A 27,753-nucleotide genomic window follows, 5' to 3' on the forward strand; every position below is an offset into this window, starting at 1 on the left:
AGAATCTTCTCAAGGGCCCCTAAATGTATTATCAGAGCATTCTGAACCCGATCGGGAAGGGTCTGTGTGTAAGGTTACCGACGGACAGAGCATGCTCAGTTCGGCGGCTGTTACCTGAGCTCACACACACCTGTGACGTGCCCGATCTCGTGCCTAGCTTGTCAGCAACGGCGACCAGTGCACATCTCATCCGGTCCACGAACAGCACTGAGGGTGTGTTCACCCGGCACTGCTGGGCAGCAGTGTAGCATAATGGTTAGGGAACTGGGCTTGTTGCAAAAGTTGCAGCTTCAATTCCCAGGTGGGGAACTGCCATTGCACTTTTGAGCAAGGTGCTTAACCTAAATTGCCTAACAGTAAAATATTGAGGTGAATAAATGGATTTTATGTAAAAAGAATGCAAGTTGTGAAAGTCACTTCGTATATAAGTTATTATGGTCAATCAGATTGCAAAAGCTTTCTGGTATTTTTTTTTTTTTTGATTTGCCAATATGACGTTCTATCCTAGGCTTTCGAAGCTTGCTATGGAAATGCATTATGGGAAATAACTTCTGAAATGTACAGCACATTTATTCATGTCATGGTCATCTATTTTACAATGCCTTTGTTATGAATTCCATGGTTGTGTTTACTTAACATGGACCATACATTGTTGCAGTGAAAATGAATAGATGGCAAAGAAAGTGGGACTACAGTTTTAACAGTCCTCAGGAAAATAGATAAAGGGAAAAGCTTAATATGGTGCCCAAATAGAATATATATATTAAAAGTAATTTATCAAAAAACCTTCCTGGATCTTATCTGCAGCAAAATATATTCAAAAAAGAATCTCTCAGCGACACGAAGGAAGATCTGAATGATGTTGAAAAATATTATAAAACAAGCAAAGGAAAAAGATTAATTCATCCTTGACAAGCAATAAAATCTAAATTAAACAGAACTTCAGATGAAGGCCTTCAATTGCAACAGCAGCGCATTTCCACTTAAAAGCACCAGAAGTGGCCTATTCAAAGAAGCAGTGTATCTTCATGCTGATTCAATTTAAATCTGAAGCTATAGTTGTGCTTAGCAAAAATATTTTTGCAAAATTAACCCATGAATGATGTAAACACAAGAAAACAAACCCTGATCAGTTACAACACACAAACATATTTTAGCAGGAATAGCAGCATTTACGTTTAAATATAAATATATGCAGTGTATTTATTTCTGATTGGTACTTTCCATTCACTTCACAAAAAGAATAAAAGATCATCAAAATACAGTATTCCTATGACACTCATGTCTGTTTTGTCAACAGCAGTCAACTGCATACAAGTACGTTGGATATAACTGAGTACATGGCAGTGTATGAGTGAGATTATAGAGCTAATCACGGATGGTGTAATTTCATTGAAAAATCAGCGTTGAACATTGAAATACAGCTGGTGTATTTGCCATACAGCTTAATATTACATTAAATAACACTTCTGCGCAGCAATCAACACATTCAGAATGAACACTTCTTTTCACACACAGCAGGTTCAAGTGAATGACACCGTCAGAGGGACGGCGTGCCGTGCAATTCACCCCGAATCCGACTGGACCCGCGCGTGTGTGGAAAGCGCGCTACATTCGCGGGCGCAAGTGCTCTACACGAACGCCTTTCTACGCGCTCTCGCACAAAGGGCGTGATTTCGGCACCGCGCGTAGGGGCGTAAGCTGTGGCATACGCCCTCCCCCTGCCCCGCGCCGGAGGCCTGTTGAGACGACGATCGTGCCCGAACGCTTCGCCATACGGCGCGGTGTGACGTCAAACCCGCACGCGCCCTGGATATTAATTATTTCTGCCGCGGGAGCAGGGCTGGGTTTGGGGAGGGGTGGGGGGGGGGGGTGTCGGCTTTCTGGGCCTCGATGAAAGGCTCGCTCCGCACCTTCTTTCAGCGCGGGGCCCATCTCTCGTGTCAGGTCACCGTTGTCATTGGGAGACAACGGAAACAATGAGAGGGAGACGAGATACGTGTCCGCCGTGCAGGGCGGAGATACGCCACCACAGACATCTCTCTCTCTCTCTCTCTCTCTCTCTCTCTCTCTCTCTGCACGACCAACGCTTTCACAACTGCTAGCTCATTAGAAACAGGTTACTGCTGGATAACTGGATGTGAGCTTTGACTCCCTTCCCTGTTTTTGTGATTTTTGTTCAATTTCATTCTGCAAGGTATTTACACATTACACCCACGCTATTTACAGTTACAATTCTGTAAAATACAGCACAAAAAAATCTTGAGTTTTCACTCTGAACAGGCCAAAGTCCATCAAAGCCAAAGTCAAAGTCCATCAAAGCCCTTGCTGTTACTGTGCATTCAGGAATCACAAGTCCTGAAAACACAAAATACAATCCGTTAACAACACAGACTTTTAAACAGATTTAAAATATGGTATTATTCAGATTACACCCTATATCCCTTCATTCCACTTTAGGGATATAAAAAAAACTTTTAATTCTATAAAACTTTAATCTTAGCTCAGCAAATGAAATAATGAAGCACCTCTATCACCTTGGTTGTGATGCTTTGAAGTGTCTGATTTGATGCTGTAAAGGCATTCCCCGTGATTGCAGCTGCTGTCTGTGCATACGCAAGAGGGCTTTCTCTCTCACGGTCACTCACTGCAAGTGTCTGCAGGCTCAGCCCCTCCCTTGCAATCGTTAGTGCGTAGCTTCTACTTCTCCTAATCAGTGGCGGGGGAAATTTCGCTCCTTTTCCGAGCTCAGTTTTGGAACGGGACACTGACTGCTTAGAGTCCACTCTGCTATTCGCTGCATTCCAGGTGCTCTCTAGAGCTGCTGTGTTTTGCTCCTCTTTCCTCCCTGCAGTCACCTCTTCCTCCTCACCCATCTTTCTCCGCTCCTCCTCAGGCCTGTCTTCATCCCCGTCCGCCGTGGAGTCGGCTGCAGTGCCCTCTACTTCAAGAGCAGCACCTCCTGGTTTGTGTGGGATGCCCGTCCCTTCACCGTTCACATTCTCACTGCCCTCCCCACCGATCTCTGTGCTGTTCAACGAGCCTTCATCCTGACTATGGGGATCTCTATGGTCTGTGTTCACCCAAGAGTCTTCCAACTTGCCTTCACTCCCATCTCCATTGCACTCGGTCACATCGGCATCCACTTCGGGAGCTTCTTTGTCGACCTCCTCGATTTCTTCTAGTTGTGAGGCCTGGTGACCTGACCGGTGATCTTCTGATTTTGGCTGGAGCCCAGCGCCTGTGACATCCGATTTAACCACCCCCGTCTTTTCCTGCAGCTTTGACTGGCTAGGACTTTCATCTGGGAGACCCGCGGTGTCAATATTTACCTCGTTCTCTTCCGGCGTTGTTCCGACCCCAGGCCCTACCGCAGCTCTGACCTTTTGCTCTTCCTCTTTCATATCAGCATCGCCCTTAACAACGTCAATACCGTCTCCAGGTACTTCAGTCTCAGTTTCCACTTCCAGCCCTCCGGTCTCTGTATTCAACAGGTCACGCTCACCCGGGTGAGCCATCGTCCTCGGCCTTGAGGATTCTACAGCCTCCTCTCCCTCTCCCTGGTCCACAGTGTCTCCATTCTTGATTCTTCTCTCTGTGCACTCTACCTCTAACAGTGTCCCTTCGGTCATATCCAGAGTTTCCTCTGGTAGAGTCTCAGCTTCCTGTGCTGAAGCTGGTGTCATGTTGGTCTCACCGGGGCTGGATTTTCCCCCCAGTTTTTGGTCTACGGTAGGCTCTTCATCAATCTCACGCTTGGGCACTACTCCCACTGGGGCCTCCTCAATTGCCTCTCCTGTGGATTCCATCTCTTCCATCTCTCCTTCCTTTATCTGAGTTTCTAACCCATTTGCCTCAGCTTCAGTGTACCTTACAGGCTCCTTCTCTTTTGCACTCATCTCCTCAAGCAATTCAGCTGCCTTACTTTCACCCTCAAGTCCCTTGTCTTTCTCGCCAACACTGGATTCCCCTTCTGTGTTCTCCTTTTCTGTTGTATTAGTCCCCCAACTGATTTTCTCAGCTTCTTCCACAGGAATGTCTGCAGCCTCACTGTCCTCCAGCATAGTTGCCACTTTCTCATTGTTTGCATCATCGGTCATTTCTGTTTTGGAATCAGTGTCACCTGTCCCAGTCTGTGCTTCCCCTCCATCTTCCTCCTCCACTTCATCTTTAGGTTTTTCCGCTGGGGTCTCGGCCTCCTCTTCATTTTCTCCCTCAGCTCTGTCCTTTCCTCCATCCATCATCTCTGCCTCTCCATTCGCACTGTCAGTTGTTTCCTGCTCAGCTTCTGTCTCCTCTTCTGCATTACTGATCTCAGCTGTCTCTGTAGGACGTTCTGCTCTGGTTCCAGCCACTGTGACTGCAGCATCCGACAGTGCCTCTGTGTCCTCAGCCTTTTCCACCATCTCCTCATCCTCGCCAGTGTCCTCTGCTTTCACATCCTGCTTCTCTACGACGAAGGCAGTGGCCTCAGCAGAGGCAGTCGACTCTGTGCCCTCTTTTTGTCCTTTCTCAGTCTCATGCTCTTTCACTTTCTTTTCTTCCATAACCTGCGCCTTGAGGTCCGGAGCTTCAGTCAGGGTCCCACTGTCTTCTGCCATCTGGTCTGTCCGATCTCCTTCTCCCGCAGCGAGGCCTACCGTCTCTGTTTCAGCGCAATCTGCCTGTGAGTCTGTCCCTGTACTGCTATTTCCACTCTTTTGTGCTTCCTCTTCAGACTCTTCCCCCTTCTTCGCTGGCTCTTCTGACCGCAGATCCCTGTCCCCTAATGCCGCCGCCTCCTTAACCTCCATGTCAGGACGTGCCTCCTCTGTCCACTGGTCTGCTTCTTGTTCTTCTCCCATTTCCAGAGACCCGAGTTCTCCTTCTTGTGGAGTCGGATCCACAGTGGAGATATTCAGAGCTCCATCGCTGCTTACTGCCCTCTCCTCAGCATTCCTCTTCTTTGCAACAGCCGCTGCCTCCACACCTGGGAAACACAGCCAGCAGTTTAGGGTTTGGGAGTAGAGAAATCCATCAAACAATGGTTGTATTTCGGCGAGTCCGTTCACATCAATATTAGTGTCTTATAGATGTGTTCAACATGGGGGTAAGTAGAGTACCTAAACCTGCTACTGAACACGCCCAGAGTCCCTGCTTTTCTATGTAGCATGCTGTTCCATGCATTATCAACTCTGCGCAACACAGCAAAAAAATCTGTCTTAACAAGTATTTTAGTCTTGTAATGAGACTTAAAATTTAATTTCTTTCTCTCAAGTAGAAAATATTAGCTTGTTTAAAGTTACTTTTTTGCTTGACAACTGAAATTGTCTCATCTTTGATGGCGTTTTATTAAGATGTTATCAGAGGTGGCCATACCTGTATCAGTTTGGTCCGGCTCCGGTGTTCTGTCTGGGTCTATGGTGGGCGGTTCATCCCCATCAGAGCTGCTGTCACTCATTTCTAGTTCTGAGCTGATGTGGGTTTCCTTGGATACGGCTGCAGTGAGCTTTTCCTGTACAGACTTGGCTTGGGACAGACGTCGGGAGAACACAGAGACGTGAAGTACTCAATATAAACTTGTCATGTTGTGAAACAGATCCCTCACATAAACAAGACATAGTGCTGCACACAATTCACATTATTGTATTGATGCTAATCAATCACAAAGATTTAATGGCTGAAACAAATCCATATTTAAATTAATCACAGAGACCTGTAAGTTAATTTAGGTTACTGTATGTTAATTATACATTATGTGGTGCTCATACATTCTACACCGTCCAGCAGGTTAATAAATACAGATTCTGATACCACACAGCTCATTATTTATGAAAGATTTATGTTACACATTAATTGGACCAGTTAACCTGCTGACCACACAATCCATAAAGCAGTGGCAGGTGAGTCGATATATTCTTATAAACTGTATCCCTTGCATTGCAATTTGCACATTATTGAAAGCACTTTGTGCTCTATGCTTGAAAGGTGCTATATAATTATATATATTTCAAATTATTATTGTTACTCACCACTCTGAGTTTCCCCAGTGTCCTTCTCTGGCTTTGCCCCACTCCATTTTGTGGCTTCTTTCTCCTCTGATGGCATGCTACTGTCCGACTCCTCCAAACTAGCCTCACTTGCATCACTTCCATGAACTTCCTGTGTCTCGCTGTCCAGCTCTCTCATTGAGGTGGGGTGAGAGTATGCGTCGGGCTGGTCTTTGGTGTTCCCAGCAGCCCCCAGGGCCAGGTACTCTTCTTCCTTTGGCTTGTCTTTAAGTGCAGGTGCGGTGGTGTCTCCTCCCTGGCCTGTTTTGGGATCCTGGACAGTCCGTCCATTTCTCCCCAGCTCTGTCGGGTAATGGGCTCCAGAGTATGGGTCCACTCTATTGTCCTTAATGACTTCCTTGACCTCCTCTGCCTCACTGTCTGGGTCTTCCTTCCTACTGTTTGAGAAGGGGGAGACGCTCCCCGAGGAGATAGATGCAGATTTCATCTCTTCTGTGGGGCATATGCAGTGAATTGTAGTGAAGGAACAAGTAATCCACTGGATGCGTACTTGCAACCACATTTAAAGACATGCCATTTAAAACAGACCATGAGTGCCATTAAACAGCCTATGAGTTGATACAGTCTAAGAGAGAGTAGGATCCATGAACTGTGGGCTGTCTTGGAAAAATGCTAAAAAAAACATTCATTAAATGCTTTCTTTTTTTTAAATAATCCAATTATGACATTAAGTCATTTTTGTTGGGATTCAACAGGGTTCTGGCTTGTAATGAACACTGAAATGAAGATTTAATCTCGACCTAATTTTCCAGACAAAGCATTTGCCCTCCAGTATAGACTGCTGTTTGGAAGAGAATGTGGTAAAATCAAGTCTATTTATTTTAAATAGCACTTTTTTTTTTTTTTCAGAGAATTGTCACAAAAATACTCTACAGAGAGGAGAAGCATAACTGGGCAGAAACCAGGCCTGAAGCTCCAAAAATCCATAAAAAGAGATAGGTAGAGGTAGAGAATACTCACTGGCTTTTTCCTCTTCTGCCTCACTGTCAGAGTACCTGCATTCGTCATCATCCTCCCTCTCATGGTGGTCCTGCACTTCATCCTCTTTGCTGTCAGAGTGGGAATCTCCACCCTCCTGAGAGGGGCAAGAGGACACCCCGTTCACCAGAGCACAGGCTCTCGTCTTCACCGCATCTTCATCCACTCTTTCATCTTCCTCTTCAAAGTCTTCCTCATAGTCTACAGATCAGGACATTTACAGTCATACCCAAATTAACACAGAGAACATGAACTTGGCCCCACACCGTCTGACAGCACATGCGGCGATCGTGTCGTCGTTTCACTGTACCATCTTGGGCTCCCTGCTCATTCTCCTCAGGATGAACCTCTTGTGCTTTGGACTCCATGGCGTGGTGCTCGGCCTGACCCAGCCTGGACTCTGGGCGGGACTGGGGGTGCTCCACCGCCTCCTCTGCCCTGGCCTTTCTGCTCACCACAGCCATCTGCAAGGAGGAGCTGCCTGCTGTGTCTGCAGTGCCTGTGTCACTATGGAGTCTCCTCGGGGGAGGGGTTGGCTTCTTGTCCAAACCCAAGGCAATGATGCACCTGGGAGAACGCCACGTTGGGACAAAATGAGAGCAGTGAACAGTGTCCCCACAAGCACCTTCTAACAAGATGATGTTTGAATCCCTGCTCAGACTACTGTGTAACTGTGTAAGGATTAGTGGTTATTCGAGGTCAAAATAACCAAAGATTCGACCAAACCACTCATCAGAAAAGATAAACACAGCATGTGTACAAGGAGAAGGACTACTAGCCCAACTGAAATACCATTGTCTTTGCAATTTGCTTGAGGCCATTTTATACTGTCTCCTTCAAAAGCTGAAATGTTCTGTGCTACTAAACACAAATCCACAATTGCTCAAGGTGAGTTACAACACCTGTGGCCGATGCTCTGCGCTGGACATGCTCAGTCTCCCTAAATGCAGCCGTTCTGTTGTGACAGATATGGGGACTTGTCCTCACTTGTAGCACGGGGAGGCGCCGTCCACGACGGTGAATCCGAATTGGCCGCGTTTCCCTCCCAGACGGGATCCCCTCCGGTGTCGGAACTCACAGCAGGAGCTGAGCCGCTCCACCTGCATGCCGTTCAGGAAGAAGGTGAGGCTGAAGGGGAAGCCCAGGTGCCTCCTGGAGACAAACTGGAAGGCCTCTGTGAGAGGGAAGAGCCCTGTTACCGCCATTTTCTGCACTGCAGAATGTGGGCGTCCTATACACGTCATCAATGCCACTACAAACATACACTGCATGCTGATCTCGCATGACGATCTGCTTCCCAAACAAACAATCCAGTACTGTCTCATTCAAACCCAATCCTAGAGTACCTGTTAGGTAAACTCAGGTTCCCGAGAGACATGGCCTGCTCACCTCCTTCTGCCAGCTTGCCTCTGTAGACGCAGACATTCTCCCCTCCGCAGTGTTGCTGGAAGACCCTGACCTCGTCCCTCCTGTCCACTGTGTCGGGAATCAGGTGAACCACCTTTCCATAGAACGTCATGGTGACCGACACGTTGCTGTGCACCGCTGTCTTGTGGAACCTAGAGTCCTGCATTCCAATGACACAGAGCCACTCTTGAATTACTTCTCAGAACTGTAGAATCTTTTTTTCAAATAAATGACTACAATTTGATATTCTGAACCTTTACTTTGGGGCCATTAAATGGGCAGTGATCACTATTACAGCAATATGTATAAAGTCATTATACATAAAAGAAGGCGACCATGGTACAGCTGTGAATTATATGGTGCTTGGTTTTGTCAGGACCCCAAGGTTGTCCACGTAGCGCCTGAAGAGAAGCTGACCTTTGTGACTGCAGGAACGTCCGGGGCAGTGGTGGGCCGCAGGCTTCTGCCCCTTGTCCTTCCGTTGGTAGTGCCTTTGGAACTCCTCTCACTCCTATTGGCTGGAGGGGGTATTGGCATCACATAATTGTTGATGACAGGAAGCCGGTAGGGGGATATCCCACTGGTAAACTCAGGCATGGTCCCATGTCTCCTGGTCTCCCTGTTGAGCTACAGAATGTGAAAATTTGGCTGATGAACTGCATTATAGAGTAGATAGTCCTGTCCCTGTTGATATACAGGTTTTCAAGGTATGAAGTAACCTTTAGAAATACTGCTAATTAAAACCACATCTTTACTCCCAGTGAAATAATACATTATTATTCAGCCTAACGGGACCCGTTTTGTCACAGTGCCAGCTGGTAGTTTGGTCCTTACTCCAACAACTATATTCTTATTATGCTATTTCCTCCAGCAACAGATAAAGATATATATTGACATACTGTACATTATTTCACCTTCATTATTACTTCAACATCACACATTCTTGCGACTGCTGTCTTCAGACAACTGCTGTCTTCAGAATCCGCACACGGTATCATGAAATGAAAAATCCTCCCATTGAATAAAATGTAATGCATGTATGTTTTTAAGTCTGTACCTGTCTATTTTTTTGGTCACTTTCCTTCTATTAGGATTCTGCCCAGCACCTGCAGCGACAGTACACGGAATATCCATCCATTATCTATACCTGCTTATACCTGGTGAGGGTCGTGGGAGGTGCTGGAGCCTATCCCAAAATGCACAGGGCGAGAGGCAGGAGCACACCCCCTGGACAGTTCACCAGTCCATCACAGGGTACCTTGGATGTGTGTGTTATAACACAGTTCACAGCCCTCATACGCTGGCCACCACAGGAGGAGAGTGTGGTCTATGACGGCGGCCATTACCGTGCTGCAGCGGTAGGGCTCCGTGTCGTCGGAGGAGTCCTTGCATCTGCAGCAGTGAGGGGCCCTCTGGGTGGAGGCGGTGGTGCTGTTGCTGTAGAGGGGCTGGAGTCGGACGGGCCTCTGCCGTCTCCCGGGGGCTGAACTGGGCTGGGAGGAGCCGGGCTATGCAGCACCATAGAAAAATGGCGGGAAATAAAAAAAATTTTAAATTAAAAAATGTATTAATGAATAAATCAACTGGAAACTTTGCTGGCCCATTTAGGCCACAGTACTCTCCTACTTAAAATCTATTGCATATAAAAAGATATGTTCAAAATGACCCATGTGGCCCTGATCTGACTGTATTTTTTTAAATAGTACCCAGATAAATTAATTATATTACTGACACAGACAGTAGTATTTCAGCTTTTCTGCACCTTGCTCCAATGAAAGTATGCACTGATACTACTCACTGATAAGGAGGACTCGGACTGCTCCCCCTCTGTCCCAGAATGCAGAGCGTGTTTGTTCCGGGGCCCTGGTGGTGGCTTCGGAGATATCAAGGGCACAATACCTTCACTGTGCCTTTTGGAATGTTGTACCTTCAATAAAATATCATAATATCAACTATCGTTAGCATCTAAATCCACAGTTACCTAAACAGATCAATTTAATGTCTCCAAAACCTGTTGGCATGCAACTCTTACATGGTGTTAAACACATCGTGTTACAACAGAAAAAAGTCACCCTTTACCTCCGAAACAATCTCATTTTACAGTTGAAAATTTGAGTTAAAGCGTTTGAAAATGAAAGGAGAAAAATAGTTTAGCTGGATGTCCCAAATAGGGTCCCATGAAAAAAACTGAATCAAAACGCTTGCAATGGCCAGCCAAACGCATTCTCTGTATTTTATTTTCACACACAGCAATACTTCCATGTTAGGATTCGAACAATCACGATTATACCTTCATTTTATGCACATGCTCCTTCCGTGCAAAATCCTCCAGCTTCCTTTTGATTTCTATCCTACGATGACGCTTCACAATAAGAAATGGGAGAAGTTTCTCACATAATGCATTGGGGTTCAAATAAAGAAATACTGCGTTTCAGCCAGGATACTAGGATTTCTGAGAAACACGGCCATCGGTTGCAAATCCTCACCTCGATATCGAGCACCTTGTGGAATATGGCCTGGGACAGGCACGCTCTTATGCGTCGCTGGTGGTCCCTCCGGATAAGTTTGAGCCTGAGCTCCTTCTCTGGAACAATGCCCCCACTTCGAGTGATCTAAAAGCCGCACCATCAACACATTCAAATTCCCAGCCCGTTAATTAATGAGCCCCTTTAGATTTTCCTGAAAACAGGGCTACGTCACAACAAGACCTACTCCATCTCACGGAATGTTCTGGAAAACCAGCAATGGTAGTACCATGAATAGTCTTAATTGGGATGTCTACTTGGAATGTATGATAAAACCACTCCGGCTTTACATAGTTGACTTCCAATTTATTTAGGCTCATATAGACTTGCCAGAATTACTTTTTCACTTACAAATTTATTATTTTACAGTACAGATTTTGTCACACCTTGATGTTGTGTCCAGGTTCTTAGAGAACAATAATTAGTGAATGAGAAAAAAACTCCAGCACCAGCTGATCTCACTGACTTTAATGGGGCAATTAAATAACATTTAAGTCTACTTGACATTCTCAGGGTTTCTGCGTGTGGGCGTTTTTTTTCTCATTCTTTTATGACATACATTATTAACTTACATTTCAAGCATATTTTTTTCCATTTTGAATTGCACTACGATTTAGTGAGCTACTCAATTCTGTCATTACACTTATTGTAATGAAAAATAATTATGTAATGTGTATGTTGCCTTGATATGAGATTAAAAGCAAATAATTATACAACAATTTCACATTACAGGAGCACTATCAATCATGTATATCTATAAATGTAAATCACATTACCTTTGCTCACAGGGATGTTAAACACTATAACCTTTCACAGCATACACCAGTTGATGAACAAATAACCACATTTCTTACAAAAAAGCTAACTAATGGAAAATCTGCTGTTAAGTCCTATTAAGACTCAGTTACAAAAATTTTAAAGGTTTAAAATGTTTGAATACTAGTAAATCTTCTGTGGTGAATTTTATTTGCAAAGTATGTATGGACATGCCCCTTTTCAGACTGCCTGGATGTTTTGTGCATTATTTAATAACAGTTCGTTAGTCTAGATGTTTATCAGTGTTAATTTCATGTTTCATCTGGGTGTTGGAATTTTGTGAAATCAATGCAAATTTATATTTGCAGACTAAAAAATGTAATCCAAGAAGTTGTAACATTAAAATAGTTTAAATATATTCAGTCTAGCTAAAAGCTGATCAGAGACGGAATACGTAGACAACACCCTCCAGTTTCTCCAGTTGCACAACAAACTGCTGAGCAGACACATACTTGGCAGTGTAATTTACTTATGTACATTGTAAAACCTAAACAACTAGAAAAGAATTACGCATCCATTAACATTCCACAATGACTAAACAACATTCTGAATAGAAGTGCGCTTTTGACATGCCTAAGATTGTAATTTCAGTATCTGGAAACAAACACCGCTTTATGACTTTATGGCTAAAGGGGAAAACAAAGTTTTGCTTTGCTAAATGCAGCAAAGAACCGAGCAACCAACAAATTCTTGTTTTACAGTTCCTGACAATGTTTAATCTGCAGGAAACCAACAGCCTGCACTTGCTTAGGGTCAGGGAATTTCTTTAACGTTTGAATGAGAAATAAACCCCAGGGACATACCAGTCCAGCTCGCTGAAGGTGCCGCCTTATCCTTGTGTTATTAAAGTACCCAGCCAGGTGCTTGTCTGCAAGGCTGTTATAGGCTGATAAGAAACTATGCCAGAGAAAAAACGACAACAGTAAAACAAAACATGAGATGCATTTATCTGACTGACATTTTCAAACATTTTCCCTCATACAACATTATAATGCATGATCGGAACAGGAAGGCTACTCTCCATGGGCATGCTCCTCAGTAAGGTTACATATCAATAAACAGATTTTATATTAAAAGAAAACATATTTTAAAAGGTTGAAAACTGCTGGTTTTTTTCCATTTCATTGTTCAGCCTTGTATTGCTGAAGAGCATGGTTCTATGCTTAGTCTAATTATTGATGTTAGTACGTGGTTTCTGCAGGGAGTAATTGAACATCTTCATTATACAACTAGTCTACTGAGCATCATAGTGTAAGCATCATATGCTAGACTTACGCCTAGAAAGATCTTTAAGAAATGCAACTAAACCACACACCAACAGTAGCCTATTTATTAGTTTGGCCCATTAAGCATAACTATGTAACGCAGAAAAACTAAAAACTGTAGCCGGTTACACAACTTACGTTGACGGTGAAATCACTCAATGACGGAGCGCATACGGTTTTTATATTTCAACATTTTTATTAGACATATTTCACTCTTTTCTGGCGAGACCAAACGCAATTTTTAAAAATCAACATTAATAAATACACTTCTGTCTAATACGTTTGTGTTGTTAGAAATATTTCACTATACTGTCCAACATGAACACGAATCTATAAACCACACAGGCCAAAGTACATAAAAACAGGTCAGTGAAAAACTGTATAAATCCGATAACTGCAAATACTGAAATACAATATTATTCTATTTATGGTCGCAGATTAAGACCTGGGCTGAAATTACATACACAATGATAATAAAAACAGAAATATCACAGCACCGTGCATCTAACGGATTTTTAAACGGTTCAAAGAGCCATTCGTTTTCACGGAAACAAGCCACTAAAGGGTAGGCGACACACATGCAGGTTACTGGAATCGGGCTAGCGAGCTAAATATTTTAAGTTTAGCATGCCGTTGGAATACTTACCTAGAATTTAGGTGACTCATGATTTCAGCAGGTGCGCAGTTACATTAAAATCATTGCTTGCAGGTTTCATGCCGAGTACTTGCAACGCCTGAACGAACAGAACCCCTAGCCGAGTAATCGAACCATCAAGAAAGTGAAGGTCAGAATCAAATTACTTTTTAATCTACTGTAGACTCGTTTTACACTCGGCTCTACAGACATTCAGGTCCAGCACCTTCCACCGTGCGGATCTGAAGACATCCCTGGTTGCTGGGGAAAGTCACGTGGTGATGCTTTTGAAGAGGCGGATTTTCGGCAACTCGATGCATGGCAGAGCATTATCCAGGCAACCAAAACGAAAGGACCCTTGTGATGCATGTATGAAAATAAATTGTGCTATCTGCATAAATTTTAATGGCTTACATTGTAATGCCAGCTAATAGCTTACACAAAGACACAAAATGCAACACCAATGCAATACTTTATTGAAGTTTTCATCAGTGTCAATCTCGATATGTCAATAATACATAATTAAAAAACAGTGCTTGACCTTTTAATTTTAACCCCTTAAGTAAATGTGGTGCTGTCAAGTTATTTTTGTGTGCTGTTATTTATTACTTGTCATCATCTGTCATTTTAAAGAAAGGTTGTTAGAAGCAGTGTGCTAGTGATAACTGACAAACCTCACACTATTCCAACAATATGTAACAGTATTCCAATTCCTATAGTTTTTTTTTTAGACTAACAGAATTAGACTACCAATCATTTTCCTTAAATCACAGCACAGGGATTTAACATTTCATCATCTGAAACTGCCAGGCACTGTGATCACATAGTGAGCACCATCTTCCCTGTTGCCCCAGAGCTCTTGATTATGTCTTTGTGTGCCTCAGAGGCCTTGTCTAGGGTGTACTGGGGACCAACCGCAGGCTTCAGCCAACCGGAATCCATCCCAGTGAGGAGGGCAGCCGCACACTCTGCCTTCTCTTCCTGCTCAGAACAGACACAGGGGGTTCAACTCCTTATTTCATACGTCCTCCTCTCCTCTGTCCTCGCGTGACCCAGAAATCGAACAAGGTCTGCCATCTCTCAGGACATTCCGATCCGCTTAAATGCTCCTTGGAGGAGCGAAGAGCGAGGAGGCTCCCGGAGGAGACTTCAGCGAGCATACACAAGCGCAGCCTTTCTGAAAGTCTTTTCTCAGAATGCATGACATACAAACAATCGACACGTGTATCTATCTCTCTCCATCAGCCACGGTGGTATTTCACGTGGCTTCAAACTGACGCTTGACTGAGCAAGGACGTTCCATTTGCCTAATACATGTAGCCTCAGTTCCTCCGACTTCGTATCTCGTCCTTGCATCTCTTCCTCGCGTGCTCTGCTGGATGGAGCTAAGGAGCGAGGAAAGGACGCTAGGAAGGGATGCAAGGGAGTTAAAAATAAGCGACCGGAGTGAACCGAAGGGGTAGAAACTCTCAAAGCAGACGGAGTAAATTTCAGTAAAGGTCACAACTGCAGCCACCACCAGCCGATTTACCTTTGTTGAAGAGAACAGGGCCACACCGATGATGCTGGACTCCTTTGCCATGGTGTCTCGTGGGTCGATTTTTGTGGGACCACGACTGCCCACTATCTGCAACAAAATCATAATAGCGGAACGAGGGTGAGGATGAAGATGAACGGAGCGACAGAACCACGGCAAAGAAGTTCATATCAGGGAAGGAAAGTGCTCACCGCCACTCTGCCTCCATAAGTAAGCATCTCCAGGTCCTTACTGAGATTCACATTGGCCAGCATCTCAACGATCACATTCGGTCCTTGTCCATCGGTAGCCTCCTGAACGTAAATCCAGAGAAGCTTTAAAGATGTGATAAGTAAGACTTACATAATTATTTCAGGATGTTCTGTATAAACTGTATGATAAATGCCGTTGCTTTGTTTTCTCCTCCCTAATTTAGCGTGGCCAATTGCCCCTCTCCTGTTACTACTAGCAAGCACCCGCTGCCATCAGCAACCTGTGCGAGAGGTCCTGCAAGCGGGATCTAATGCACTCACTCTGCTAGAAAAAAAAAACTCTCTAGTGCAAAGTACAAGTTATCAGGTGATTTTTTTTTTTTTCTTAAAAAAAATTTGCAGACCAACTCCAGCAGGACTGTATACATCCACCCCAATCTGGAATGTCCTGCAACCGCTGGGACATTCTCTACAATTCTCCTCCGAAACGCATGCCGTCCAGCTGCTGCTTCTTTTCGCGGTGCAGACGGCAGCCAACCAGGTGAGTTTCTAAAGGCTTTGTGTAGAGAATCGGCCTACCATGATCCTGTCGATGTAGTTTTTCTCTCTGTGGTTGAAGACCTGGTGAGCTCCATTCCTCATCACCAGAGCTTGCCCCTCTGGAGTTCCTGCCGTTCCCAGTACCTTCATCCCAAAGGCTCTGGCGATCTGGCATGTTGCAACCCCCACCTAAATGAACCCGTTCACACAACCAGTGTCCACACAGTTCTGCAAGCACACTAGTCAGCCAAGTACACGTGTGCCGACATATAAATGTTTGCAAAATGACTGCAGGCTGTACATCAGCTCCACTTACCCCTCCACTGGCCCCATGAACAAGAACGGTCTCTCCTGCTTTGCACTGGGCTCTGAAATGTACCAAGATAACACAGGACCCATTAGCCATTCAAATGGCCAAACATGTAATGGCTTTCACATGAACTTTCAGTAGGTATCACCCAGTAGCCCAGCTGACTGAAATTTACTGTACTGTGGAGAACACTTGCTCTTTTCGCTTAACAGGTGCTTCTGTCATAATGCAAGAGTTGTGATGCAAGGGTATTTTTGTCTTACTTTTGGAAGAGAGCACGGTATGCAGTGAAGTACGGGATGCCGATGGCAGCTCCTTGTTTGTAATCTAAAGAATCGGAGAGCCGGTGGACAGAGTCCTCTGACGCTACGGTGTATTCAGCATAGCCCCCAGTCTCTGTGCTCGTTGTAAACACCCGGTCACCTGACTAATAGGAAAAGGTTAATTACATTGGTATAAATATTATTTCTATCCACTAATGAAGGACAGACCAGATAGAACCTGAGGGACCACAGTATGGACAAAGGTGATCTTCCTTTTTTCCACCCAAGAACACGTGTCAGTAACTTAAGCGCTTTCTCCTGTGATCTTTGAGGTATTTAATTGCCTTATTCACTGCTTGTCTCGTTTTCACTAGGCCACCAACATTCCACCAGTATAATGTTTCACGTCTATAAAGTAACCTTGAAAAACTGTAAAAACGAAACATTTTTATAATGAAGTTCTCACTTTACAAGGTTTTATTCCAACTACATTTCAAAAGCAAAGCAATGGGTATGCTTTTCTAGCAAAACATGCTATTCTAAGAACATGAAATGAAACCCAAATCCGAGAATGGACAGAGTACCTGGAAAGAGCTAACGCCATCTCCAACAGCTTCCACGACCCCAGACACATCCGATCCAGGGGTGTATGGCAGGTTTGGTTTCCGAGCGAAGGCCCCGGAGCGGATATAGGTTTCAACAGGATTTACTCCGCAGGCTTGTACTCTAATTAATACCTGTGGCAGGTAAACGTGGGTTCTGAGCTGGGGTTTTTTTTGTGACCACTGAGACATTTTATTTCTTTTTTAATTAGTCGATTTATTTTTGAATGTGAGCAAAATATCAGTAAAAAATAAAGATATTGCATTCTACATGTTTTCATTGGGTGCATGAGAAAACCGTTTTAATTGTTAGACACTGCTTTTATTGAATGCGAAAATACAGTAAACGGCCACATGTCTACCTGTTTCGTGCCTGGGCTTGGAACAGGAATATCTGCATGCAATTTTAAAACGGAGGGTCCTCCAAACTCGGACACTCTGATGGCTCGCATTAACTTTGACGTGGCCATTGATAGCTAGTAAACAGGACGAAATAAACGGGACCAGAACTTAGAATTAGCAATAGCGTGGGCATAATATTGATTTGTAGAGCTACATCTAAGAGTGATTAAAGTAGCTAAGATCTTTGTTTTGCAGTCGCTGTTTGGCATTGCATTTGATTAAAAAAACAGCTGGTCATATTGGACTTCGGTCAAACTGACAACAGAGCATGCTTGCGCGCTAGAAGTTACCTTACCTAAGAGAGCTACCTCGATCGCTAAGCACTACTATAGTGCTGCAATATACTGTCGCCTGCAGCAGCGATTATTCACTCTCTAGCTCTATTTGCTATCAATTGCAAACCATGTAAAACGTGCTTTGAGAGAATGCTGTAATTCTTGACAACTTACCTGGTTACCTAACTTGCAAGCTAACAGTATTTCTCGTGTACGCTCCCCTGAACGCCGTGAAACAGCTTCGCAACTCGTTTGGACCACATGAGCCACCATACAAACACATTTCATCCCGATGAGTGTAAGTAATGGGGGTGTGGCCTATTTATTAACTGTCTCCATGGTTGATGCTGTGCTGAGCTGCACACATGACGCATACTGCTGCTATATAGTTCATTCATTATAAAATTGTACATACTCACACACGTTGTGAAAGCTGTCAGATAATCGATTCCACAAACTAGAATACCCAAACCATTCTAGTTATAAGTTTTCGTGTATTATCATTTTAATTCACATACAAAATATGTGCATTATGATCAGCTCCATGAATAAACCGGTCAGATGTACTGTGATTCAGCATGGATACTCCTGTTGATTGAGAATAACCTCCGATCTCTGACAGTTGTGAACACTTGCTTCACAGGAAAAGGCTACTAGCAAAAACAAATATACAAGACAAAATCAGGCGGGCTCTGTGCTAAGATTAATCTTCCATCCTGTCTGCCTAAGACAGTCTTCTTAGTAACTTAAGCATGCAGCCAATGAGCTACCTTTGTAGTATTGAATTCCCTTGTTCGCTGATTGTCTTGCTCTCACTGGATCATCAACATTCTGCCAGCATTATGTTTCACATGCAGAAATCAATCTGGCAATGCTGGCCAGAAAGGTCTGAGGTGTACAGGTTAGGAAATTTAAGTCTCTCCCTTATAAGGGCTGTACAACAGGATTGGTTTCTGAGCAAAGGCTTCAGAGTGGATATGGCAGGGCTGTCTAACCCTGTTCCTGGAGATCTATATTCATGTAGGTTTTCACTTCAACCCTAATATTTCGCACTTGATTCTACTAATTAGCAGCTCAACAAGATCTTTAGCTGCTGAATGGGGTGTGCTTTGTTAGGGTTGGAGTGAAAACCTGCTGGACGGTAGATCTCCAGGAACAGGGTTGGACACCCCTGGGATGTAGGTTTCAACTGGATGCATGCACTTCAAGTCTAATGAATACCTGTAGCAGATTAAATACATTGGACGCCGTTTTCCCTCTTACCATTACTGCGAACGCGAACTTACTTTCGTTTCAATATGATGCACATGTAAACCTATTAAATTTTCCTTTTGTTTTGGAACAGGACCCCTTCTTTTTATCGCGTGTGGCCCCTGGGAGGCGTTAGCAACCGATAAATGCCGGGATTCCTTTCGGGGTTTGAACCAGTTAGGCCACCATACAAACAAACTAGTGTAACAGTGACGTAAACCAACCCGTGTGTTTGCAGTGCTGAACTGCTAAGTAGCCGGCTAGCAAACGTTATTCCTTCTACATTCATGCCAGCCACCTTACTGTTTAGACAACGTGAATTCTCTGTAGTAGAAAAGAGTTTCTGATCTTATTTGCATGTTTAAGTAGTATGGAGGTTGAAAATACATTCAGACAATGGAAGAAACAGTGTTTGAACAAGATGGACTTCAGCAAGAAAGGAAGTGTTGATGAAGACATTGAAAACATTGTTAGTATGTTAAACGATTCTGAGAAGTATTTTACAACGAGCTCCTGCTCCGGACGAATAATAGTTATAGACGGGGTAAGTGTGGAAGGCATGTTTTAGCTGGCAAGCTAGCATATCCATTTAAGCAACGACTTGCTAAGCTAGCATACACATGCATGGCTACCAAAGCGTAATCAAAGAAACATATACTGAAGAAGGGTAACTATGATAGCGAGACCTATCTGCATTTGGACGCAGTCTCATCATCATTATGCAATTATGGATGATCACTTAAAACTTGGCCGTATGGGTACCAAGGTGTTCACTCTCGTTGTGCTTGAGCGCACGAGTAAAAGGTGACATATTTGTAATTGAGGTTTTGGATAAATGAAAGATAGTATCCAGTTGTGCACAAATATTTCGGAGACATGGTTTCGGCCATAAACTCTAAAGAAGAGTTACTGGTTCCACCTAAGACGCCAGGCTGCTTGTCAAACGAATGTCTGTGCATGCTGACGCAAATTTATGCATGTACTGTTCGGTAGGCGTAACTCTTTTTGTGTCCTAAGGTTTCGGACTCTCTGGATGTGCAAAAACAGGACTGTTCCTGGCTTTTTGTCACTCACCAGAAATGCCAGAAGATGGATTTGGTGAGAGATTTTTCTATGTCAATGTGGGTTTGTCAGTTTGTAGTTGTGATTGCCATTACCTTCTTCATGTTACATTTCTCCAACCCATTAGGTCTCGGCTTTGGAGAGGTCGTCAGGAGATGTCATCTTTAAGTTTGAACCCTTTGTTCTTCACGTGCAGTGCCGACAGCTGGAAGATGCCCAACTTCTGGTACAAAAACAATTTGCATGCAATAATAGACTTTTTATTACTATAGAATAGCAAAATATTTTAACATTATTTCTAAAACCAAGTAACATTTATTTGAAGTGTGACTCAGTTCATTAGTGTTGTCAAGATATGTTTTGAGTCCTAACATTAATATATTTTTCAAAATGTACATTTTTTCTCATCACAGCATTCTGTGGCAATAAATTCCGGCTTCAGAAACTCTGGAATAACCGTTGGCAAGAAGGGTAAAATAATAATGGTATGGTACCCAATATGCAGTAGTTACATTTTTACATTTTATTTTGTAGAAATAAATATATTTCCAAAAAAACTCCTTCCTTTTGGAAATAATGGATCTAACATGTAGACTTGCAGTTTAAATTCTATCTTACTGAATGTTGATTATGTCTCTGTCTCCGTACTCTAAAACAGTAGCTTTAAAGAAGGTAAAGGCTCATAAGATTTTGTTATGTAATCCTAGGCTGTGCGCAGTACCCACTGCCTTGAAGTTCCACTCAGCCATAAAGGACAGGTCCTGGTGAGCACGGACTACATGGAGTTCTTGGTGGAGGTAGCCAATCAAAAAATGGTAGAAAACCTCAGAAGAATAGAAAGGTACCTCAATTTTTAAGAGCTTTGTTAATTAAAAAAAAATGTTTTCCAGTTGTTTAAAACATTGTGCTTAGTGCTTCATACTAAAAAAGAACCATAAACATATGTCCTCTCTTCCCCACCCCTTAGCCCTCCTAGTTAATTTGTATTGGTACATTAGTAATTTTGAGTATAGACTTGCTAGTCTAGCACTGTTGCTCATATAAATTGGGTGAATGCACTCATGTTCTGCTACATTGTAAGTCGTTCTGGATAACAGTGCTAAGTGAATGTAATGTAAAATCTACAATCTTGTTTGTTTGTCTCCAGATTCTTTGAATGCTTGCAGTCTGCAGTGCGTCATGATGACCCTCATTGCAAGAGCACAGACGTTAAGGAGGAGAAATCGGTGTACAAGAGACGACGGAAAAGGACACAGGATGGTGGAGGGCAGGCCTGTCAGAGTAACAAAGACTCCGCCCTCAGTGAAGAGGATAGTGGGCTTGGTAATGGAATGGACCTGTTCACATAGGCACTCTCCAATTTGGCCTTCCACCGTAGACAGTGAAGCATTACAGCCTGAAATCTGTGTGGGAGAAAACCTGTGGATTGTTTTTTATATGTCGGTATTCATGTGTTGCCTGAAACCCTACAAAAGGAATTTGTTTTATTTGGGTTCACTTCACAGTTCAAAAAGAGACCTCAATGCATTCAGTGGGAATGTTTTTAAAAGATACTAAACACAGAATACGTAAAGAAAAAAGTTTTTTTTTTTTTTTTTTAAACTATAAAGCTTCTTGCATCATCCTGCCATGATGTCATTTATTTAACTTGACAATGGAAGCTTTTCTGCAAGTACATTTGAACATTTTTTTTAGTCTAGTTCAGTGCCAAAGGGGGAGAGAGTGTCGCATCACATCACAGTGATGTCACTCAAAACTCCTCAGGAGGCATGGAGCTTGCATGCGTTTCATAGCTGGGGAAAGCTGTGTTTATTTTTTTTAAGTGCCTTCATTCCACACTTTCCTCCAGGAAATATAGAATTACCGTTCTGAAATGCACTCTGAGGGTTGGACTTAGAAGAATTCAGGTGGTTAATATGGAAGCTTTCAGAAGACCGCAGATGGGAAAATATGGGTTTCTGCCACATCAAATAAGAGCGTGAAAATTGCACTGTTAATGTCATCAAAACGGGTGGAACACCCAGCAACCACTCCTGTCAACAGAGCAAAAGACCTTACTGCCAGTGTACACATATTATACCTTGGTTTCTGGTACCAGTGCCATCTTATTCAACAAAGAGCTGCACTTTGCTGACACACAAGACAGTATTACTCAACAAGGTACAGTCATTTTCCACGGTTTAATTGGAACCTTTATACACGGACACATGGTTACAATAGTTTCGTCAAAAAATTGGAACCCTCAGTGCAAAATAAGATGTTTTGCTTTGGCAAGTAAGTGTAAGCAAACAGAACCCACTTCCCTCTTGGATCTTTTGATTCAACCTCCTTTGATTATGAGCGCCAGTGTAAAAACAAAAAGCTGTTGTTTTTCAAGCGGATAAAAATCTGTTTCCGTTTAAGCCGTACGGTTCCCCTCAGCCTTGCTGTGTGTGAAGCTGATGGGCCGTTTGCCTGTGAAGAGAGATACTCCGTCTTTCATTACCGCTCAGCGTAACGTCAAAACGCCGTGCATTATTCATCTCTGACAAGTTGCTTGGTCTTCGGCAATAAACTCGATGTTAAAATTGCATGCGGTCTCGAGCACATTTCCTTGGAATTAGACTATATTACTGCTGGGTCTCGTCCCGCACGCCTCATTTACGAGCGTTGCCTCATTAATGCCACGACTTCCCGTACGATCCCGAATCGCCCTGTCCGCGCCGTGTTCCACATTTGTATCACTTAACTGCCTTTCCCAATCTTAAATGACCAAAGCAAGCCGTTAGCATAGATCACGCGCCGGCTTCGTTTGCAGTTTCACAGTTGATGGTCCATTAATATCTTAATTGTACACAATTTTCCCTTTGAGATTCGTTTCATTGGTAGGCTATTTGTCATTACATGGGTAATACCAAGAAGGTGTGATTGGGTGTGCCAGGCAGTTGTGAACTTGCTCCAAGATACTTGTAGGTCACCAGCATACTGGTTTGCCCTGAATGCGAATTGCAGGAGTTGGCGTTTTCATACCCAGGATGCAATACAGGGATGGAGCAGTAGGTGGAGTTGCTATCCTTCTGATAAGTTTAACTGTGGGCAGTCTCTTTTCAAGACGGACTGTGCAATGCCTATAGAACTGAGATTAGAAAATAGTGTCCTTAGTTGTTTTCAGTGGACACTGTAGTTTAGTTGCACTATTTACCTTTGACACCATCATTGTTCCTACTAAAATGTATTTTCTAATATTTCTAATACCCTCTTATTTATAAATTTTATGTCGACAAAATTTACTTGAATGTAAAAATTACTGTAATAATATAGCATACCTGGCTATTTGCATCCTCGCATATGTTTTTACATTCCGGAATTTATTTTATTCACTCAGGTAGTGGGCTGCTGTGCAGCTGAAATATAAAACTTAAATAAAATGTACAAAATCAGCTATTATGAACGGTAGTCATCTTGTGGGTTTACAGCTTAAAAACTGTTTAGCCATAATGTACTATTTGATGAAGCAGGTGGCAGCCAGTGGCAGACTAATGACTGCATATACAATGCAGTCCATAAGTTTTTGCACAGGGACACATTTTTGTTTTTTTTTGGCTCTGTACTCCAGCACATTGGATTTGAAATGACACAATGAACGTGAGGTAAAAGTGCAGACTGCCAGCTTTATTTTGTGGGTATTTCCATCCCTATCTGCTAAACAATGTAGGAATTGCAGTCGTTTTTATACATTGTCCCCCCAAAGATTGCAATGGACACTTGCAATGGCGTATGGTTTACGTTGTCCACAGAGAACAGGCAACCATTCAGACCCATTGTCATTCGCAAGCTATGTTTTGAATTCCATAAATAGCACAACTGAGATGAGACAATGTTATCTATAACTGAATTTAAAACTGAATCAGATATCACAATTGCAAGCAAATATTGGTAGTGTCCACAAGATGAGAAAGAAGGAAGATACCAGAATCAATGAAAAAAAAAAATTAGGATCATCATTCAATCTCAGTCACTTTTTTTTATCATTTACAATAATAAAATGCAAAATAATAATATGTATATCACAGTGATGCAAAAAAAAGAGAAAGAAATGACACTTTTCCTAATTCTATAGTTTGACCCAATAGGACATAACTAACACTTATCAAGTCCTCAATAAGTCCTAACAGTAGAAAAATCTGACCTAATGTGAGAAATACCACACAACAGGTTTTACTTTGTCATTTATTCAAACAAAGATAAGCCAACATGCAGAAGCCTTTTGTGCACCCTGTAATTCTGTAGCTGTAGAACCTTTAGCAGCAATAACCTTGAAGTAGTATATGAGTTTATCAGTAGATTCAAAACTGCTTCAGCACATTAATGTTTGAGGGCGTACATTTATGCACTCAGCTCTCTTAAGGAACGGCCACAGCATCTCAGTGGGACAGAGGTCTGGACGTGACCATTCCAAAACCGTGATTCTTTTCTTTTTCAGCCATTCAGTCGTGGATTCATTGGTGTGCTTGGGATCATTGCCCTGTTTCGTGATTCGGTTTCACCCAAGCTTTATCTGGCCGACAGATGGTCTCACATTTTCCCCTCAAGGATACGCTAGTATAGAGTGGAATTCATGGTAGACTCAATGATTGTAAGGCATCCAGGTCCTATGGCTGCAGAACAGCCCAAAAATCATCACCTCTCCACCACCATCCTTGATGGTTTGCATGAGGGTCTTGTGGTGACACGTGGTGTTTGGTTCTTGCCAAACATGGCCTTGTGCGTTATGGCCAGACAACTCCGCTCCGGTCTCATCTGTGTTCCGGAAGTCTTGCAGTTCGTTCAGGTGAAATTTCGCAAACCCAAGCTGTACTGCGGTGTTCTTGTAGGAGTGAACGGGGTTTCCCTTGGCTACCCTTCCATGAAAGCAATGCTTGTTCAGATTTTTCCTAATGGTGGAGCCATAAACTCTAACATTTGCCATGTTGACAGAGGCCCGTACAGGTAGATACCTGGATGTAGCTTCAGGGTTATTTGCAATTTACTTGGAACATCACACAGTCAGATCTTGGGGTGAATTTGCCAGGATGCTCACTCCTGAGCATATTAGCAACTGTCTTCAGTGGTTTGCATTTGTAAATAATCTTTCTTAACGTGGAATGATGGGCCTCACATTGTCTGGAAATGGCGTTATAACCCTTCAACCATTTTGTCCTTGGCATGCGGCACAAATCTGAATGTTCCAGACCAAACTGTCAAAGTTTCTGTGTTTATATACAGGTGGCAGTACTTCCTGATGATCAACTATTTGTATGCACTTGATTAGCATCTGGTTCTAATTACCTTCTTAATTGATATAGAAGCAGTAAGGGTACAGTTTTTCCACACGTGACTTCTGTATGTTGACTTATTTTTGGTTGAATAATTAATGAAAATGTAAAATCTGTGTGTGTTGTGAGTCGCATGAGGATCTGTTAGGACAGGTGAAGAATAGATAATGGTTAGTTTAGTCCTAATATGTCAAACCATAGAAGTGAAAAGTGGTTGTACTTTCTTAGCACTTTCTATGTAATACTCAGGGTTGGACACCAAAATATAGCGATCTGTGCCTAGCAACCACATTGTACATCATTTTATGTCATACGGAAAATGTGGATGTGTTCTACTGAGAACATTCCCACGAAAACCACACATCCAGAAAAATGCACAAAGCACATAAACAGAAACTGCATCCGTATGTGAGGACTGTAAACATTTCAGACTCAAATAGAACGTTATGCATCCACAGATACGGACTATTGTGTTAGGTTGCAACCGGCCAATGTTTGAATATTTATGTTCATACCAAATATTTTCTCGAGCACAAGTTACATGTTTCTTCAAGAATACTTGGCAGAAGCCATGTGTGCCACGGGGGCCTGAGACAGCGGAACACTTGGTATTCTCTTCGTGTCTGAGGTGAATAAAAGACTGAGGCGCGGTATGTGCGAATGCGTTCAATGGCTGAATTAAACACTATAATCAACAGACACCTTTTCCCAAGCAATAAATGCCTAATGAATGTCTTAAGATGACAATTAACTTCCAAATAGACATAGCGGTGATTATAAATTCCTTACGAAATTATTGCATGGCATTAAAGCTAGGGGGGTGGTTGCCAGGGGTAGGTGGCTGTTGGGTTTGCCGGATAGGGTGGGTTGGGGTTGGGATTGGGGGTAGGGGGTAGGGGGTAAGGGGGGGGGGGGGGTGAGGGGGGGTGGCGTACAGCTTCTGCAATCAGCAAGTGAATGGGGGGATTTAGTGCCTGTGTGATTGTGGAGTGGGCCATTATGGCCCTGATTAGACCTCTTTTGCCGGGTGCTGATTTGACAGAGAGGGCTGTGCACACTCAAAACCGGTCTCAAAGTAATCACAGCCCCCTCTTACTGTCATTTTAACCCAAGTGATTTCTTTTTTTTTTGTTTTTTTTACAAAAAAAAAAAAAAGAGCCCTCATCTGCCCCCCAGCTAACACGTGGCATCCTTCAGCACTGGTGTTCCCACTTGGCAAGCGCCAATTTCTGAAGTGCGGAAAAGGTCACGCCAGACACCTTTGTGTCAATTGGTAACCACCCAATCAACTCTCATTTCAATAAAAACTAATTAGTGGGTCCTGCGCAGGAAAGCAAAGGTTGTTGCTGTGCGGGATTAACAAATTAACCTGGTCAATTGAACAAATACACCTTGATCTTGTTGTGTGTGCGCGATGGGACTCTTGGTCGTGGCGAGGTTTCCCATTGTTTCTCCGGCCGTTTGTTCCCGAGCCACACGCTGAAGCTCACGGGCACACAAAGCTCATTTGTCCCCTGTGTTGGAGAACTCCATTCAGAGTGGGTTTTGTCGATAAAAGGTTTATTACAATTTCAGATCACGGCAGGATGACAGTGTCTTCAGTGTAATGTTGGAATGCATTTTCCACCAAGAATTGGTGCAGAAAAAGTGACCCTGACTGATTGTGCTTATGGACCAACCTGACTTCCAGGTGTCAGTCCTCTCATCACCACCACAGAACTGGCATTCTGTATCTGCAGAACTCTGTTCCTGACAGGTAGAGGCATCACCCACAATTCAACACCTTTTCTGCCTGGTTCTTCTGTGAGTATTTCACAGACTCTCCAAAGTCATAAAAACGTTTGCAAGTGTTGTCTGTTAGGCAACACTTAAACAGTAGGCTGGGAATTGGCTCTCTTGGCACCTGAGTCACCCACTTATACACCCACCACCCCCATAATACATAATTTTGTAGAACCAGAATTACTTGGAGACAATTTATTTTCTTAAAAAGAGCTGGCATTCTTATTCATTTTTAATTTGTGTCTTATGTAACATACTATTTAAAAAAATATTTTATAACCCAGTGTGTACGTTTTTTCCCCCGCATTGGTATAAATGTTTTTCCTATTTTTTTGTTCTCTCTGGAAAAATAATCCCACTGCGAAAATTGTTTGGCAATATCGTTTTAAATAGCACCATACAAAATAAATATTGACAACACTAAACGAGCACTAGAAATGTCAAAAACAAATTCAGTTCACCCTTTTGATTTCACCTACAAGTAAAACTAGGAGGAAAGAAACATTACTGAGACTCCTTGATGCACACAAACAGACTGACAAGGGGTTGCAGGCATGAAACAATCAACA

The 27,753-nt window shown here is 43.1% G+C and overlaps 3 protein-coding genes across 7 annotated transcripts; 1 reads left to right on the top strand and 2 right to left on the bottom strand.

Moving 5' to 3' along the window:
• Positions 1-517: 517 nt before the first annotated feature.
• Positions 518-13,987, bottom strand: LOC135258334 (glutamate-rich protein 3-like). 3 transcript variants are annotated; one of them, XM_064341765.1, is made up of 15 exons: positions 13,688-13,987; positions 12,580-12,673; positions 10,922-11,047; positions 10,726-10,797; positions 10,234-10,362; positions 9,782-9,943; positions 8,853-9,062; positions 8,418-8,595; positions 8,016-8,202; positions 7,339-7,595; positions 7,011-7,229; positions 6,012-6,482; positions 5,359-5,508; positions 2,538-4,969; positions 518-2,358 (listed from the first exon to the last, which is right to left on the bottom strand). In XM_064341765.1, the coding sequence occupies exons 1-15, from the start codon at positions 13,705-13,707 to the stop codon at positions 2,350-2,352; spliced, it is 4,716 nt and encodes a 1,571-aa protein (XP_064197835.1). In that variant the 5' UTR covers positions 13,708-13,987; the 3' UTR covers positions 518-2,349. The 3 variants fall into 3 exon arrangements, with proteins under 3 accessions (XP_064197835.1, XP_064197834.1, XP_064197836.1); XM_064341764.1 differs by having other exon boundaries at positions 2,529-4,969; XM_064341766.1 differs by lacking the exon at positions 10,726-10,797 and having other exon boundaries at positions 2,529-4,969.
• Positions 13,988-14,128: 141 nt separating this feature from the next.
• cryz (crystallin, zeta (quinone reductase)) lies at positions 14,129-18,700 on the bottom strand. 3 transcript variants are annotated; one of them, XM_064341769.1, is made up of 9 exons: positions 18,566-18,700; positions 17,481-17,594; positions 17,101-17,253; positions 16,517-16,680; positions 16,260-16,311; positions 15,983-16,132; positions 15,404-15,505; positions 15,207-15,302; positions 14,129-14,656 (listed from the first exon to the last, which is right to left on the bottom strand). In XM_064341769.1, exons 2-9 carry the CDS (start codon positions 17,586-17,588, stop codon positions 14,495-14,497), a joined length of 987 nt encoding a protein of 328 aa, XP_064197839.1. In that variant the 5' UTR covers positions 17,589-17,594; positions 18,566-18,700; the 3' UTR covers positions 14,129-14,494. The 3 variants fall into 3 exon arrangements, with proteins under 3 accessions (XP_064197839.1, XP_064197838.1, XP_064197841.1); XM_064341768.1 differs by lacking the exon at positions 18,566-18,700 and adding an exon at positions 17,970-18,126; XM_064341771.1 differs by lacking the exon at positions 18,566-18,700 and adding an exon at positions 17,970-18,126 and having other exon boundaries at positions 14,512-15,081.
• Positions 18,701-18,992: 292 nt separating this feature from the next.
• tyw3 (tRNA-yW synthesizing protein 3 homolog (S. cerevisiae)) lies at positions 18,993-22,678 on the top strand. Its single transcript, XM_064341772.1, has 6 exons — positions 18,993-19,590; positions 20,064-20,144; positions 20,236-20,334; positions 20,522-20,593; positions 20,816-20,949; positions 21,256-22,678. The coding sequence occupies exons 1-6, from the start codon at positions 19,417-19,419 to the stop codon at positions 21,455-21,457; spliced, it is 762 nt and encodes a 253-aa protein (XP_064197842.1). The 5' UTR covers positions 18,993-19,416; the 3' UTR covers positions 21,458-22,678.
• Positions 22,679-27,753: the final 5,075 nt, after the last annotated feature.

Source organism: Anguilla rostrata, chromosome 6 (assembly GCF_018555375.3).
Source record: "Anguilla rostrata isolate EN2019 chromosome 6, ASM1855537v3, whole genome shotgun sequence".
NCBI lineage: Eukaryota > Metazoa > Chordata > Actinopteri > Anguilliformes > Anguillidae > Anguilla > Anguilla rostrata.

Coding starts and splice junctions, on each gene's coding strand:
- LOC135258334 (XM_064341764.1), bottom strand. CDS start 13,707: ATGAGTCACCTAAATTCTAG. Junction 11,048..12,579: donor ACCTTCAGCGAGCTGGACTG/GTATGTCCCTGG, acceptor TGCGGCTTTTAG/ATCACTCGAAGTGGGGGCAT. Junction 6,483..7,010: donor GGCAGAAGAGGAAAAAGCCA/GTGAGTATTCTC, acceptor TATGCCCCACAG/AAGAGATGAAATCTGCATCT.
- cryz (XM_064341768.1), bottom strand. CDS start 18,083: ATGAAATGTGTTTGTATGGTGGCTCATGTGGTCCAAACGAGTTGCGAA. Junction 15,303..15,403: donor CTTATGGAGGCAGAGTGGCG/GTGAGCACTTTC, acceptor ATTTTGTTGCAG/ATAGTGGGCAGTCGTGGTCC. Junction 14,657..15,206: donor CCCTGTTCTCTTCAACAAAG/GTAAATCGGCTG, acceptor TGTTCTGAGCAG/GAAGAGAAGGCAGAGTGTGC.
- tyw3 (XM_064341772.1), top strand. CDS start 19,417: ATGGAGGTTGAAAATACATTCAGACAATGGAAGAAACAGTGTTTGAAC. Junction 20,335..20,521: donor TGGAAGATGCCCAACTTCTG/GTACAAAAACAA, acceptor TTCTCATCACAG/CATTCTGTGGCAATAAATTC. Junction 20,594..20,815: donor AGAAGGGTAAAATAATAATG/GTATGGTACCCA, acceptor ATGTAATCCTAG/GCTGTGCGCAGTACCCACTG.